This window comes from Zerene cesonia, chromosome 29 (genome assembly GCF_012273895.1).
Source record: "Zerene cesonia ecotype Mississippi chromosome 29, Zerene_cesonia_1.1, whole genome shotgun sequence".
Classification (NCBI taxonomy): domain Eukaryota; kingdom Metazoa; phylum Arthropoda; class Insecta; order Lepidoptera; family Pieridae; genus Zerene; species Zerene cesonia.
Genome location: NC_052130.1, coordinates 2,580,979 through 2,597,708, shown reverse-complemented (window position 1 = coordinate 2,597,708; position 16,730 = coordinate 2,580,979). Strand labels below are relative to the sequence as shown.

General features: G+C 32.1%; 1 protein-coding gene across 1 annotated transcript; it reads right to left on the bottom strand.

Annotated features, from left to right (window-relative positions):
* Nucleotides 1–1,756: 1,756 nt before the first annotated feature.
* LOC119837831 (vesicular integral-membrane protein VIP36) lies at nt 1,757–6,621 on the bottom strand. Its single transcript, XM_038363606.1, has 6 exons — nt 6,418–6,621; nt 6,232–6,347; nt 3,813–4,010; nt 3,310–3,472; nt 2,262–2,428; nt 1,757–2,010 (listed from the first exon to the last, which is right to left on the bottom strand). Exons 1-6 carry the CDS (start codon nt 6,542–6,544, stop codon nt 1,798–1,800), a joined length of 984 nt encoding a protein of 327 aa, XP_038219534.1. The 5' UTR covers nt 6,545–6,621; the 3' UTR covers nt 1,757–1,797.
* Between the last annotated feature and the right edge of the window lie 10,109 nt (nt 6,622–16,730).

The window sequence follows — 16,730 nt, the reverse complement described above, 5'->3', positions numbered from 1 at the left end:
TTTAGAAATAAACGGAATCAGAAATGCCTGCGAAAAATTATGGGTACAAAAATTACATCGGGTTTATACAGAGGTAATTTTTACGTTGGTACGCCGCGCATTTGCAGGTCCAGAGTACTTTTATATGGCGGAGGCTCTACTACTGTGAATGTTCATGAGAGGCAGTAATCGCTCGGTGAACCACCAGTTCAGCTCTATTCCAGGGGCTGGAGGAAGATTTAATTAAAATATAGCAGATACTTTTCGTTAATAACAGACTCTCAGTACCAATTTTTAATTTTTTAGGTTTCTAGCTTGAAAACTGCAAAAAATCCCATAGAGATTTCCATTGCACTCCCTCATTAAGAGCTTGGGGGTGGATTTGTTAAAAAAAATATGCACTTTATTTGTCATTAATAAATAGTCATAATTAGTAATGTGTATGATAAAAAACAAAAGCTACGAATTGCAATTCTCTGATATTTGAAATGGTAAAAATAAAACACGATCCTTAAAAGATTATAAATCACTTTATATTCACACTCGAACACACTTGGACACAACATCTAATGCATTCATTTCGAAGAAATTATGCGATTTTAGTACTTTTTAGATTTAAATTAAAATCGCAGTAATTATTTTTTCATTTTCGACGTGTACGTATTTAAATAAATAGTGTAGTGATGTGAGACCATGCTGAATTATTCAACTAATGCTGCGTGTCTGTTATATACATACATACATGAATTTAAATTATAATTACCATGTAATATCAAATTTAGTCTCCAAAGTCCAGTTTAATTAATATAATTTCTCTTAAATTACAAATTGTATATTACTCTAACATTTCGCCCTTTACAAAATTCTAAGACACATATTATAACATCACAAACTTATAACCAGGAACATATAATTTTGTAATTAAATATTTTATAAATTAAATGTATGCTAGCAAATTCAAAAAATAGAAAACTACAATTTGTATGAGATACTTTACCCACTTAATAAACAACTAAATATATTAGCAGTTCAAATTGTATATTTTCAGGACAGATTTTACAACTGATTAGTGATTATTACTCAGAAGAGATGACATAAAAAATTATACATATTATAAAGTTAAAAATGTATGTAACTGGCAATAGAAAATACTTAAAACATATTATTCTAAACACTTATTTAGATATTTATTTAATATTACATATAACATGTGACTTAGTTATTTAGGAAAATAATAATAATGCATGGATGTATCTCTATTTATCCCATAAATATTGCATACTGGATTGTACTCTCTTAATAACATTATAACATAAACTAATTTACAATAGTAACCAAGAGGTGTTAGTGTGATGTTCTTTCTACATATTAATCAGACAAAAGAAACTCCTGATGAAGTTTTAGTTCCATCTGTATTTGAAAAATAAAAACCACCAAACTACCAATTAAATCACAATGTGTATGAATTATGAATTATGATTTTAGAATTATTCAGTCTACGGTATTTTTGGGCTTCAATTACATATTTTGAACCATCTCCCCATTTAACTATGTTCCTAGATATATTTAATTTATTGCTTCAAGGTTTGTAATTTTTTTCTTTAACCCTAGGGTTATAAAATTATAAGCTACTTAATTACATTTTATGAAATTTGTTCCCCATTCCAGTTAATTTTAACCACTATTATAAAACATATGACAACTGAGCTGACAGATAAAAAATAAATACAGTTTTCAAACAATCACCTACAGTTCACAGATAAAACAAACAGTCTTGACAGAGCACAAATGTTGCCAGTATATTTGATGCACATTCGATCAATAGAGGCGTTTCCTAGAGTTCTCTTGTCGTTTTTGGTACCACATGATGCCAAGTACAACGAGTACGATGATGACGATTGCTATAAACATCATCCAGAGGAAGGTTTTGACGCCCGACATGGCGGGTTTGCTATCTTCTATTCTCTCACGCGGAGCTTCGAACGTCGCCGCTGATGGGATTATGTGCGATCTGTCTTCATTTTTATTTTGCTGGAATTAAAAAAATATATCGAATGTGAAGTCTGATCTGAGAACTGTTTGTCTTGTTTCATATAAAGAAAGATTTTTATATGTAAATGCTCTAAAAATAGTGATAAAGGAAAAGCGCATGATATATTCGATTTTGAATTCACCACATGGAAGTTTTTGTGTTATAATGATTCTGTATGTTCTTACTTAAACTTTTCAATCAAGATAAAGTATTTACTTTTAAATAAGTAAGTAAACAAATATAACCTCACCGATTCTAATAAATCCAGCTCATACATCTTAATAGCGATAATATCATGGTTGTCGCTCAAGTCGCCAGTAGTAGCTGAGGCTCCAAAGAAGTATCCCGTTGGCAATAGAACATTCTCCACTTTGAAGCATTCCTTCCAAGCATTCTTGCCTTCTAGGTCTGTTGATACTGTAAAAAAAAGTATTTTATTTAAAGTCCAAGCAGTGGTGGCTCAGTGGTGAGAACCTCGGACTTCAAAATCGATAAGTCGGGGTTCGAGACCGGGCGAGCGTGCAGGAAATAAATTGATTTTTCAATTTATCTGCGCATGTGGATAACATCACCACTGCTTAAACGGTGAAGGAAAAACATCGTGAGGAAACCGGCATGTCCAAGAATTAAAAGTTCGACGACATGTGACATCTGCCAACCCGCACTTGGCCAGCGTGGTGGATTATGGTCTGAACCCTCATAGGAGGCCTGTGTCCCAGCAGTGGGAACATATATGGGCTGATGATGATGATGATGATTTAAAGTCCAATTCAAACGTTTTTTGTCCAAAAAAGACACAAATATTGCTATCAGGAAAATATAATAAAATATTAATATAATTGTATCTTTACAACAGCTGCAATTCTTAAATATGTAACCATTATTTATTTGATTTTAATGGTATATGCAATCTATCACTGAAATTAGATTGTGTGGATTAATCTGCACTATTTTTGTAAGGCTTTTCTTTATATAAATAGACAGAAATAGTTGACCTTTTAATTGATGACATAATGAAACTTATTTTGAATTAGTATAAAACTTCTACATATAAGTAGAACATCAAGGATGTGCATATGGAGTATTATTTAGTTGGATATTGTTATTCAACATACAGAGGAAATTAATAAGTTGAAATAAATTATTATGTTCACAAAACAGAGGTCAACTGTTTAATTTTATTGAGTTGGTGGAATTGAAAAATCGCTTGCAGGGACCCAAATGATTACTTCTACATATTGACTTTTCCAGCTCGGAGTATGGTAATTGAATGTTTTACTATACATATAAATACTTACCAATAAGAGTATCATCCCTATATACAATGGATATGTATGTGTCATGGTTATAGTTTCTGAATTTGGCCTCGCAGCCAGCTAACTGCGTGTGAGTACCATCTCTATCATGGTCATAGTGCAATGTACCATTGTTTATCATTGCTGATATGTATGGGTGCTGATGCTGTAAATATACCAAAAATCGTTACACAACTTATGTATAATAATTATATAGCCCTACTAATATAAGTAACACCAAAACACACTGTCTCATCTCCAAACCACTGAACTAACTGGAATGGATTACCATATACATATTAATGATCTTAATTTGTGACTTATGTCATATTTTACTTGTAATTTAGTATTTATACAAAGACTATGAATAATAGATATTACTCATCCAGTTTTAATATCATCTTTTTAACACACTCTGATATAATACAGTATATTTGATCAATATCTATCTTTCTAGCTAACTTCCAATCTTGCACAGCTAATAAAAATTCTAGATAAAAACTTACATTATGAGCACCGTTATGATTGCTGTACGTATCCATGACTATAGCGAGACCATTGAAATAGTCCTTGCTGCCGAACACTGGGCCAGTTTGCATACGATCCTTCACATACCAAATGACAAATCCGTCACCAAACAAGTCTTTGCCACGCCCGTGCACTTTGAACTGCACTTGTAAATCCCAATTGCGAGTGTGACATGGCTGTAAATAGAAAATTATGGTGGTTTAATAGTTTTTCAACCAACTACAAATAACAGAGAAGTGTATTAAATCAAATCAACTCGTTTTTTTTTGTGGTGCTTGCTATGTGAACCTTTTCAATTTGGTGAAAATTTGACAATTTGAAAGTTGTTCAGTTTTTTATGAAAAAAATACTGCTACTACTTAGTATTTACGTGTATATACATGAGTTATCATAATACTTATGAATGTTGAGTAAACATTTGTGGTGATAAGAATATGAGTGGTCTTTCTTCTATATTGAAGTTTGAAAGGTCACAACTTTTCCCCTAATATTGAGTTTATTATCTGAAATTCTTTAGTGTAGATTTTGAATGTCTTTCTAATATTATGAATATTTAATTGTTTAAAACATTGTCTAAATAATTGTTATGCAGAAACCTTTTCTTTGAATGCCTTTATAGTGTACTTCTTTAATAAAATTTAACAAAAGCCTAAACACTTGTATCTCTTTTACTAGTATAAAATATATAATAAAAAATGTATAAGATGTATTTGCATAAATCTCATATTTGTTTATTAAAAACCGGCTTAGTGTTTGTAATGCAGATTCGTATCAAGGTTGTGCAATGTCACCAAAAGATTCTAGAATAATAAATATTGTATATATTTATATTCTCTACTTAAATAATAATAAATTAAGTATACATATATTTATGTAATAATATACACTATATTTTATTTATTGTTATAGATTACAGTTTATTTTTTCTTATTACTGAACATATTTACTGAACATTGTATCACTAAATGTTCAATAATAAGTTAACCTTGAATGTAATTACGACCTTGATTTCTGTTATGTATCAATGCCAATTCGATACACACAATAAATACATTGTTAATTACATTTTATGCTATTTTCATTCTTGCTAACCACATACAATGATGTTAGAGAAATATTTGAATATTATGATAATGCCATGTTTTAAAGTGATTGTTTATTTCTAGCCTCAAGAACCTATTTTATATGAAGATTAACTGCCTAAGAATTACTGCCTAGATCACCCATGCTGTTTTTTAAAGATTAGAAAAAGCCAATATCATAATATAACATGGGATGTGAACAAATGTATTCATTTGTTCACATCCCATGATAATTTACATTCTTGCTTCTTATTTATTAATAAGAAGCAAGAATGTATTTTACACCATATGCTCAATAATAAAGACAAATCTATTTACTCAGGTGCAATGACTCAAAGTGTAATGCTTTGTAAAATTATTTGATTAAGTATCTGTACAGCTGGTAATTTCTAGAAACTGTTAAATACATAAAACTGAGCTTTTAATAATAAAGAGAAGAAGACAAATGGAAATAAACAGTTCTCATTATATTTGACATATTTTATTCATAGTTTGCTTCAAGTAATTTTACTTGGACTTTCAAATTTTATGGACATATTTATCTAAACTATGCAATAAATATGTCAGAATACTAAAACAATGCACTTTTAATGACCCAGTAATAGCGAAAATTATTGAATGTTTAAATTTGTGATTGCTTCTTATCAGTGAAATGTTGTACAAGAATATATTTGCTTTATTGATTCAAGGTGCAATTGAGTTGTAATATATAAAATAAAATAGTATTAAATACAAGGCTATAATATTGTTATTACTATATAAAGCTGAAGAGTTTCTTTGTATGTTTGTTTAATAGCATTGGAATGCATTATAAATGAGAAATTTTGAAAGAATAGAAAAACAATTATCATCCCGCCTCATTGATTTTTTTTGTTTAATAGTAAATTTATTGTGGGACACTCTATGCTGAATAATTGTCATGTTAATGTGAGTGAAACTGTGGCACAGTTTACAGCTAACTAGTAATAAATACAAGACTCATATCAATGTAACATTAGTTGAACATGTCTTTATGCTGGCAAAGACAGTGATAAGACCCAAACAATAACAAATTCTGAGTAAATGCCAATTACTCATCAATGTATTTGACTTGCTATGATAATTTACATTGATGAACTTTGATTTTCATTGTCATTGTGCTTGGTATTTTATATCAGGGGAAAATAACATTATATTTGTATTTGCATCTTAACATTGATCTATCAGTAATAAAATTTAGAAAAGGCTTATAGCATTCATGTTTTTAGATTCGGGTGAGTTTAAAAGAAACGTTTATATTAAGCAATAAAATTAGAAAAAAGAAAACCATACTCACATGAGTATTCCAAATTGCGCCTGATTTTGACTGCAAATCGGGTGTGAGTCGAACATAATTTGAAGTAACTATCGTGCTACCTAAAAAGTCCCAGTAAGGCATCGCCATACCACTTGCTGTAATAAAATAATTAGATTTGTTAACCAGAAAATGCAGCACGTCTAGTCGTAGGTACAGGTCACTCACCTTGGTAAGGTTTCGTTAATGAATGTTCCCTTCGAATATAATCTTGTGTATTCCATTCTGCTAATATTGGCGCTATAAATAAAGTGACGATACTAGTAATACAGCTTATACTTTTCGCGTAAATCATTTTAAAAATATTCGGTCGCTAATAAGACTACACGATGACAGTCAAACTCCAAGTCCAAATCATGGCAGCCGAAAGTGTTACCATGAGCAAAATCAAAAGTCGCTATATTTCAATAAAAATGGCACTGTTGTTCTATTATTTAAATGTTACATTTCATTGGAATTATACACACATAATACATACTTGTATTTTAATATGATTTATAAAAAATATGCATATTATAAATATATACGTACCGTTGAGGATGCAAAAAATTTTTCATCATCGAGAGTTTTGAAGCCAAGAGTAAATGCATATAATTCACATTATTGACGAAATACTAATTATTATTTATTGTATGGCAAAACAAAATCTCTGTAACAAAATCGTGGGAAAGTTTAAGCGGTACAAAAATTAATAATATTGGTAATATCTACACAAGCAAAGATTTATTTTCCCCTCATACAAAAAGAGGTTTGTGTGCGTGTGGATATGATACAGATCATATTTTTATTTTTTTTGTATTAAAAGGTGACGTGACTTATGTGCGGACGTTCTTATGCAGGTTTGAATAATGAAAATGAAAATAGGTAAAGGTGCGAGGGAGGGACTTACTTTCTTATTTCACAGCTCTTTCAATATGGATATCGAAGCAAAGAGTTTACCAAGTAAAATGTCCTATGTCAAATTTTAATTTCAAGGTTCCTGAAAATTAGGTCAGGGGTTAAAATTTAAATTTATTGTTATTTATATTTATTATACGTTTTTTAACGGTTGATCGGCTGATGAAATAGTTTCCGATAATTCGATTTAACATTTGAAAGTGATAAAGGAAGTAAAGTATAAGTTGGTATAATACATATATTTATATTACGGATCAAATCTTGCATATTTTTGTAACACGAGTCAAATCAGACTTCCACAAAAGTACATTAATTAAAGCAATCTTAACTAAATGGCAATACTTTCAGTTGACATGCGACACGAATTTGAGACGATTGTCATCTTATAACAAGTGCAGATAATAACACAAACGAGTATAGCATTATACAAAATAATCTGCAGCGCAGGTATTGTAATACTACATTGTTAGGTAAAAAAAAGACCAATCAAATGTTTTAAATATATTTTAAATAGGTATATGATATAATATATCAAAATAGGATCCGTGAAATTAAAATTTATGAACGCAACTATAATTACCAATTTTAAGTAATTCATTATGAGCGTTATAGATGGCGCTTTTAACAAAAATATCATCCAAGCATGAACATCTTTGCGGTTTGCATTTATTATTTGAATATTATGAATAATTCGGACGTATTTCATCATCAGCCCACAGCCATAATCCACCACGCTGGCCAAGTGCGGGTTGGCAGATGTCACATGTCGTCGAACTTTTAATTCTTGGACATGCCGGTTTCCTCACGATGTTTTCCTTCACCGTTTAAGCAGTGGTGATGTTATCCACATGCGCAGATAAATTGCAAAGTCAATTTATTTCCTGCACGCTCGCCTGGTCTCGAACCCCGACTTATCGATTTTGAAGTCCGAGGTTCTCACCACTGAGCCACCACTGCTTTAATTCGGACTTATACATAATTAAATTGAAATAAGTTATAATAATATTATATCGCAAATATGTAAATACTATATTTCTTAAACAAAACCTTGTCTCATTAGTTATTAATTCTACACTTCCTGCCCGTCATAACGTCTCTCTCTTCATATTTTTTTTTCTTCCATAATGGCAATAAGTTTCGACTATTTGCCAGCGTCAACTTTTATAATTATTGATTTCAGCAGTTTTACATGATTCGTGTATACCAACAAGAATTCTCTGAAAGTATCTATGCCGTCCCAAGTGTAGTCGTATGCTTATTAATGAGTTATGGTTTTATATTTTAAGGCTTAAAGCAAAGACGAGCAGTACGCAAACAGCCAATAAACAATACATTATATAATAAACATTTTCAAAAACTAAAAAATTGGCTTAAATGATAGAATGAACTACATTGTGTTGTTGTATATATACACCGTACACGTCAGGAATCTATTTAATTTGACAATCCTTACCAGGATAATAAGGATTGTATTGTCACTTAACTTTGAGTCACTAGTCCGTGAAGATAGATATACAATAAAGATAGTTTAAATTAAATCTCTCGGTCCAAATTGTTCGTCCGTACGTCAGTAGGTCCAAATTGAGTTAAGAGTCGGTTACAGAAAAACATAAACAGACGTATAAAAATGACATGTGACATACTCAAAACTGATTGAAGTCATTTCCGCGGAAACAGGGGTGTGTCGCTTTCTCTCCGCGGATGCACCCGGTTTGCTACAATATCGTTGCTAAGGTCAAAAACGCAGCGGTCAACGACTTTTCGGCAACTTTTACCGCGTCTTCCGACCACATGTTTGCGAACTCGCAGTTTTTTAGCTATAAAATGCTGATGCTGGTACGTGAGAAATTTATATGGTCGACACTAGTAGAAACGTACCTAATAATGAATGTTATCAATGTAATTATTTATGTACATAGGCAATTGAAATGTTTCACGTTTTTGAGGCGTTTTTGGGCCAACAAAAAAAAAATTGCTTCATCTGGGAAACACAACCACAGAATAAAAAGTACAAGTACACTACCATCAAGGGTTAACAGATGTGTAATACCAGACTACACAGATAACATAGTACCAAACTACATCGAGGTAACTTTTCAATGGTCTAATAAGAATAATTTGAAAACTAAAAGTCGATGATATTTATTGATGCCAGGAAGATTTATATACATAATTACGTATTTCTGTAATGGGTTTGGCATAGTTTTTTATGAGAGCAAGGTTTGAAACAATTGTATAATGGATATTTCTGTTTAAATTACCTACGATATCGCAATTGACAGTGATATATGGAATAAGGAATGCGCAGTGTTGCACTTATACCTGCAGGTTGCTACTGTACTATTATAGACTACTAAATTTTGCCCGCGGTTTCGCTCGCGTTAAATTCGTTGTAACACTGTTCCCCTTTTGATTGAAAACACAGAAGAGAGCTTAATTTGTTTTAATAAAATTATTACATTTATATTAGTGCTTATTCTGGAGAGACTCACACAAAAAAAGGACGGGATTTGGAGGAGACCATAAGTAGCATATATCACTCTACATCCCTACAACTATCTCAAAAAATCCATAAAAAATAACGTCAATACATCGCTCCGCTTTGCCGTCAAAGAAAGACAAACAATGTGGATCTTTCGACCCACCGGATATACCCATACATTTATTCATTCAATTAGACTTTTTATAGAATAACTTTTGAATTGTCATAACACATTTTCAACCTTTATAAGTCTGTTGACTGCGTTCTAGGTACAGTGGCTGACGCGTGAGCGTAGCTCGGTTCTACTATGGGTCCTGGATGCCATTCCCGTTGGTGAATCACTAACAAAAATGTTTCGGTAAAAAGACTATTTAATATAAGACATATAACATAAAAATAAAGTGGCATATAAATGTTGACAAGAACCTTTAAGAGTAGTTATTACTACACTAATGTCGTAGCTTTTAGTCGTGATAGTGGTCAAGTGCTTAAGCTACCTATGGTATAACTCCTCTTTAAGATTCTGTATTTGTTCAATGGTTTTGAAATGCATCATAACATCATACATTAAAAGCTTTTCATGCAATATTTAACAAATGTCTTATATTTTTTCTTCTTTTCGCAAACAAACAAATTCCGTGCAGATTGTTTGCATACTCAGAGCATTCCCGCCATTTCTGACGTCAAGTGGCATAAACGGGTCGTTTAAACCTCCAAATTGTTTCGATGAATGTGAGGCCATGACCCAATTCCTTGCTCGTTCACTTTTACTGCACACGTCATAACTTTCTACATCGGCATAGATTAATGAAAGTGACAGATAAAACCAAAAGTGGTGGTTTCTGAAGGCCACCGACCCGACCTACCTTCGAAACCATGTCAGAGAAAGCAGTGAAAGTGCAATGATTTGCTCTTGACATTCTCCGAGACATATTTTGGGTACTTTTAACTACTGTAGTGGCTCTATACAAAGGCGCTTTGTAGGTCAGTTCGATTGTTAGGTATTTTTCCTTAGGTTTTTTCGAGAACAATCTATCGGGGTCAAGAAGAGTGTGTGAGTACTTATTTTGATGTTTTATGTTCTTACATTCTATTCACTTTGAAATCGGGCGTTTTGGTGGGCACAATTTCTTTCCTTATAAATGAAATAGCTTTACAAAAAGCTTCTAAGCACTGTTTATTAGACAACGTGTGACAGCTGATTCGATATTTTTTAAACGCAGTAATAAAAACATCCACTACTGGAAGCGTTATAGCGCTGTTGGATGGTGATGTAAAGGCTGAGATAAACAAATAGAAGACAATGACTGTAGAGAATGTACCTAAAGAATTCTGCTTTATGTGTCAGCGAAAATATCCTTGTTATGATGTTGTTTATAAAAGCATTTCAATGCTATAAAACTAAAAATTAAAATCCGTGTTACTTTTAAAGTCATGCAAGCTACAATGGCTACTCAATGTGAATCAAATATTGCTGCAGTTGTAATAGCTATGTGTTATCTGAAAATGTACAATGTGCTTACGTCTATATGAAATGGAGAATGAAGTTAATTGTTAGCGTTTTTTCCACATCGAAACTTGTAGAAATTTCGACGTCGAAATTCTTTCTGCATTCCATGGACACGGTTTTCCCTTTTATTGGTGGAATGAATGTAGATAAGATTTATTAATTGGGCATGGCCCTCAACTCAGGTCATAAATATAGAGATTTCTTGCTTAATGACTTTATACTAGTATAATGATACTCAAGTCATTTAATTTATGAGACCAAATTCACTTTCAAAGTGTGTTTAAATATGGAAGTTGGATATTTTTTATTACTTTTTAATGCTCAAGCACAGTTGTGTACTTTGTCAAATAGCTGAAAAGTTAACTTTTAAGCTATTTGAAAGCCTAACCTTATGTGTAGTATAAAGTAATGAAGTTACCATTTATAGAGAATAATGAAAATGTTATTTTGAACCTAAAATTTACAGATTGTCAAAGGGTGGCATACTTTTTTAACCATTTATGACTAAATGGTAAACCTCGAAATCACATAAAAAAGAAAGTATTATATACATCCAGTTTCTATATATTATTAATAAACAATGCTTGTGTTTTATTGTTTGTTTATAAACGGCTGGTGAGAGAGACATTTCGCGACAGTGCTCGTTTGTTTTCAAAGTGTATTTCAATAAACCGTAACATTCAAATTAGGTTATTCTAAAAATAAGTCTACATGTAAACAAACAATAAAATCTCAAATAGTATACGCCACGTCAATGTGTTTGTAAGTGAAAGTATTTTATAGAAAGTTGTGGAAACCACGGCGTTTTCTCGTACGGATTGCAACAAGACAATGCACTTTGGTCTATTAGAAAACGTACCAAATTATTATCTTGATTAGTACATGATTGTATCGTTTGAAAGGTTAATCGTGTTTCTTAATAATATTACGCGTCTGCGTTTCGTGAGTGCTTTCATTATTTAGAATTTATAGAGAGTTTTCCTCATTCGCTTGTTCACACAATTTACGGAGGAATATAAAAATACTCATACTATGTTATTGTTGGTGTGTTGAATTTTATTGATGATGTTGATGATAAAGACAAGATTCGTTGATGGATACTAGTTAATAAAGAGGTAAGGTAATTAGTTGTCATTTAATGAACGTACATGAAGTGTACGTATCTAGTATTAATTTATAAAGCATGGTTGAATTATACTAAATAAAGACAATAAATAATAAGTGAAAAACTAAAATAAATATCATTCAATATCCTTATAGATAAATGTGCAAACATCGAATTGAATATTCACGTTTTTGGCAACTTTTACGGCAAGAATTCAATAGTAAATAGAGAAAATGATTATTTACATACGTGAGGTCGTTGACTCCGGTGACCAATGTCAAACAGTCGTCCATTCATAAATAAGAAAGTGCATGCAAACATGCTCATACATTTTATACGAGAGTACTCAGTTATACATTTACTAGTGGTAAGCAAATAGTTTTAGATTTTTATGCAATCATCTGTAAAATTATATTATCGCGGTAGTTATATTACCAAGTCCTTTAGAAGGGCTGGACCGATTTTTATTTAAATTTTGCATGTCGGGTAGGTTTAAGAATCGTTCAACATCTGTTATCGTTCCCCTAAATGATAAAGGTAAGACAGAAGAGTAGTTTTATTATAGCTTATGTATACTTACGTACTTTACTAATTTTATCTTAAATATACATTTTAGTTGAGTTTGAAAATAGCTTTAGAGAGCTCGTATCTCGTCTTTATCTAAATATCTCGTATTAGCCAAACTTTTAATTAAATTTGTTTTGAAACTCTTTCATCGGTTGAATGAATCAGACTCGGTTTCTTACAAACCAATTTTTTATTATATATAACTAAATAATTAATTTATCGCTTTTTTATCAGTGCTATACGACGTTGCTTCTTGTCTTGTCTTTTTTTATTTGCCTTTGCTTATAAGTTTGATTTTTTCACAGCTCCAAAGGACTGCACACTTGAGTATTTGATGTGAATTTCAGCCTGATAATTCGACGAATTCCTGAGAAAAAGAGTTTTGACAGACAGTCAGACGTGAAACAATGTAATTCTATAAGGGTTTTTCCCTTGAGATACGGAACCGTAAAAACCCTTTCATGTATTTAAATCAATATATAGTTATTTAACTACACTTTAATATCTCCTGCCACTGACTTCTTTCACACTTTCGTATGTGTAAATATTGTTTGAATTTTTAATGACACCTTCATTTCATAAACTATGCTCAAACATTGCAGATGTTCGTAAAAATTCAAGTATCGCTTGTGTTATGATGTTAATCTCGCATAGAGAAAGTTACTAACAGATTTAGTTCATTGATAAAACATGGCAAGACTGGACCCACATAGAATTGTCATTAAAAAAGCTTTTAAGATAAGACTTTGGCAATTTGTCGCTATATTTTCGTACATTTGTTTTATTTAAAATTTCTATCTATTTATATACACATTTGGCTTAAGCTATTACTGTTCTAGTCCAGCACCTATATGGCGTTAGCATAGTTCCCAGTACAGATATAAAGGTGCTAAAAAAATTAAGTTAAATCCGTCCAATCTATGGAATTCGATTTTTTTGATACATATTATCGTGTGAAATTTGGTTATATCGCGCGACGTGGAAAGGAGTAGCCTATAGTCTTTCCCAAGGTGTGGACCTAAAACTGAATCTTCTAAAAAGCATGGTAGGTCATTTCCCAAGTTCAGCTCCATCGTCATACCAAATTTCATCAAAATCAATTTTACAATACCGAACTTTCATACAAACCATCATCCCTATATATTCTTCCCTATATATTCAACCCCTTCTACCCTGTTTCGCGATAAGAAGTAGCCTATCTCCTTTCTTGGGTATTAGTATATCTCCATACCAAATTTTATGCAAATTGGTTCAGGTTGTTTAGGTGCATGTTGTTTAGGCGTGATTAAGTAACAGACAGACAGAGTTACTTTCGCATTTATAATATTAGTATGGATGTCAAAGTGCCCTCCTGTATAAGATATTGTGAGCTGTAACTTAAAAGTATGATTTTTATGTCTGCAGATTGTTAGGAGGCGAGTAAATCAAATAGCCAACTTATTACTTTAGTGAAAAATCCCATGAGTATTTCATTTCACCACGCTCACAAAGCTGTAGACGGAAAGCTAATTTGATAATAAAAGTGAGTGAATTTTCATATGTCTAGTTAACGACATAATTCAGCCGTATTTTTCTTATCTGTAAATACTCGATTTAATTTAATAAGTTTTTTATTCATTCATTTAATTGGATAAAATATTATCCCAAACTCAAAAAGTCTTGACTCTAGTTAGAGAATTGTTTATAAATATATAATCATTGGAGAAAGCACCTCAAATTAAACCCCGTAAATACAGTTAACAAAAACTTATTTTTTTCGTTTAATAATAGTTTGAAATTTTGATATATTGCAGCTTATTATTAACACTATCTACTGTACAAAATCCATCCGAGTTCAACGTCCCTGCACCATCAACTTGTCATCAAATAAATAAAATATCAAAACCTGAAGGACGGACTATAAATCAGTCTTATTTTATTGGCACCAAACACCGCGGAAATGAGTGAATCGTTTTTGATTAAATTAATTGCTCGTGAATTAGTCGGTGTAATTGCGGGGTTCCTTGACCCCTGTTGCCATGTGAGAGATACAGTGCATCAAACTACAGTAAATTTTGAGCGTAGCTTCGCAGTTAACTTAAAAATTACAAGATGAATGGCAATCGCCCAAAACAATACTAGTCAGTTTTTAATAACGTACCTACTGATTTCTATTTGTGAGTTTCCGAATACTTCAATAAACATAATAAATATAACCTATTCTATTGTAATTAAAAAAATTGTTTATTGTGTTGATAATCTTCTCTAATTCATACCCTCATTCATGATAATATAAAACATAAATGTCTGTTTGAGCATACTTCAAGATTATTATTTTTGTATAACACGATGTGAACGTATAAGAAAATAACTTTTTTTTTTTTTTTTTTTTTTATGTCATAACGGGCAGCTGAGCTGGTGGTTCGCCTGATGGTAAGCGATCACCACCGTCCATAAACATTCACAAAGGTAGTACCTCTGTGAATGCGCTGCCCGCATTTATGGGGTAAGGGAAAAGGAAAGGATTAACGACTGGAAAGAAGGAATGGACAAGGACGGGTGAGGAAAAGGAAACGGGCCTCCGGCTCCCCCACTCACCATACGAAACACAGTGGCATGCCACTATTTCACGCCGGTTTTCTGTGGGAGTGTGGTACTTCCCCGGTGCGAGCTGGCCCAATTCGTGCCGAAGCATGCTCGGCTCCCACAATAAATAAACTTATATTTATATGTAAACTAAACATTTGAGAAACATATATTTTTCACATTAATTAACTCGTTTAAATCCATATCTTCCATCCTCTTTTGTTAAACGGATTATATTTGTTATTGGGTTGCACAACACACACAACACTTCAACTTTTAACAATAGATATTGTACTAGTTAAAATTATAAAGTTCAAATTTAATTAAATTCTGAGGCTGTTCGTGCATTAATTCTTATTTTCATTAAAATTTGGTGTTTAAACCATCCACGCATGTATGTCTAAAAATCCATAATACATTGAGAGTCCACTGTTACCACATAATATATACACATAGGTGAACGAAATTTTATTTATAAAATTACATTGTGCGTTTGATTCATTTACAGAAATAATATATGTGTACATAATTTAAATCTTGTTGATATAATCCTTTTAATTACAGGAAGTAATATTATATTGACATTAATCTTGCATTGCGGACAAATTGCCTTATAACATTAGGCATATTTCAGCGATAATATAATTAGTTACATAAATATTGCATAGAAAATGTTATGCGATTACATTCCCCTCGATTCAAAGCGGAAGTATAATGTCCTAGGACGTCAATTAGGTATGCTAGATAGCTATTATCGCAAACTAAGTAGGTAGCAACTCTCTATATATGTATAGTACATAGTTCGCTCTTAGATATAAATAACCAGGCGCGCAACAGACACAGGTGGTTCAAGCTATGTGAACCCACCAGCGCGATGTGACCGCGAAATTATTTTCAAGACTACACCAACCTTAAACACGCACACATAGACACAAATCATATCCGCACACTCGTCTCACTACGCTTGTGTCATTGTAGGAGTAGTCGTGAGAAACTTGACGTTGCATTCTAAAACGACTCAATATCATAACTTCAGCAAATGAAATTCGACTCTACGAGCGTAATGTGACGTTCATAATACAATATAAATTAAATGCTCTTAATACGTCGGTCGTGGATGCTGTGTATGGTAAAGTTGCTATCTTGTTCGTAATGTCCGCGAACGGAGGTACATTCAACTTTTAGCCCAGTAAACTCTCAAAGTTCGTTCACCCAGTGCTTGTCAACTTACGTACACCGAGGGAGACGGAGATTAAAACAGATAGATTTGTCTCGTTCTCGCTCAATGTTTAAGTTTAGAATTTTTTATTGAGTGTTTGGCAGCCGAAATAGTTAACCTTTGATCATTTATGGGC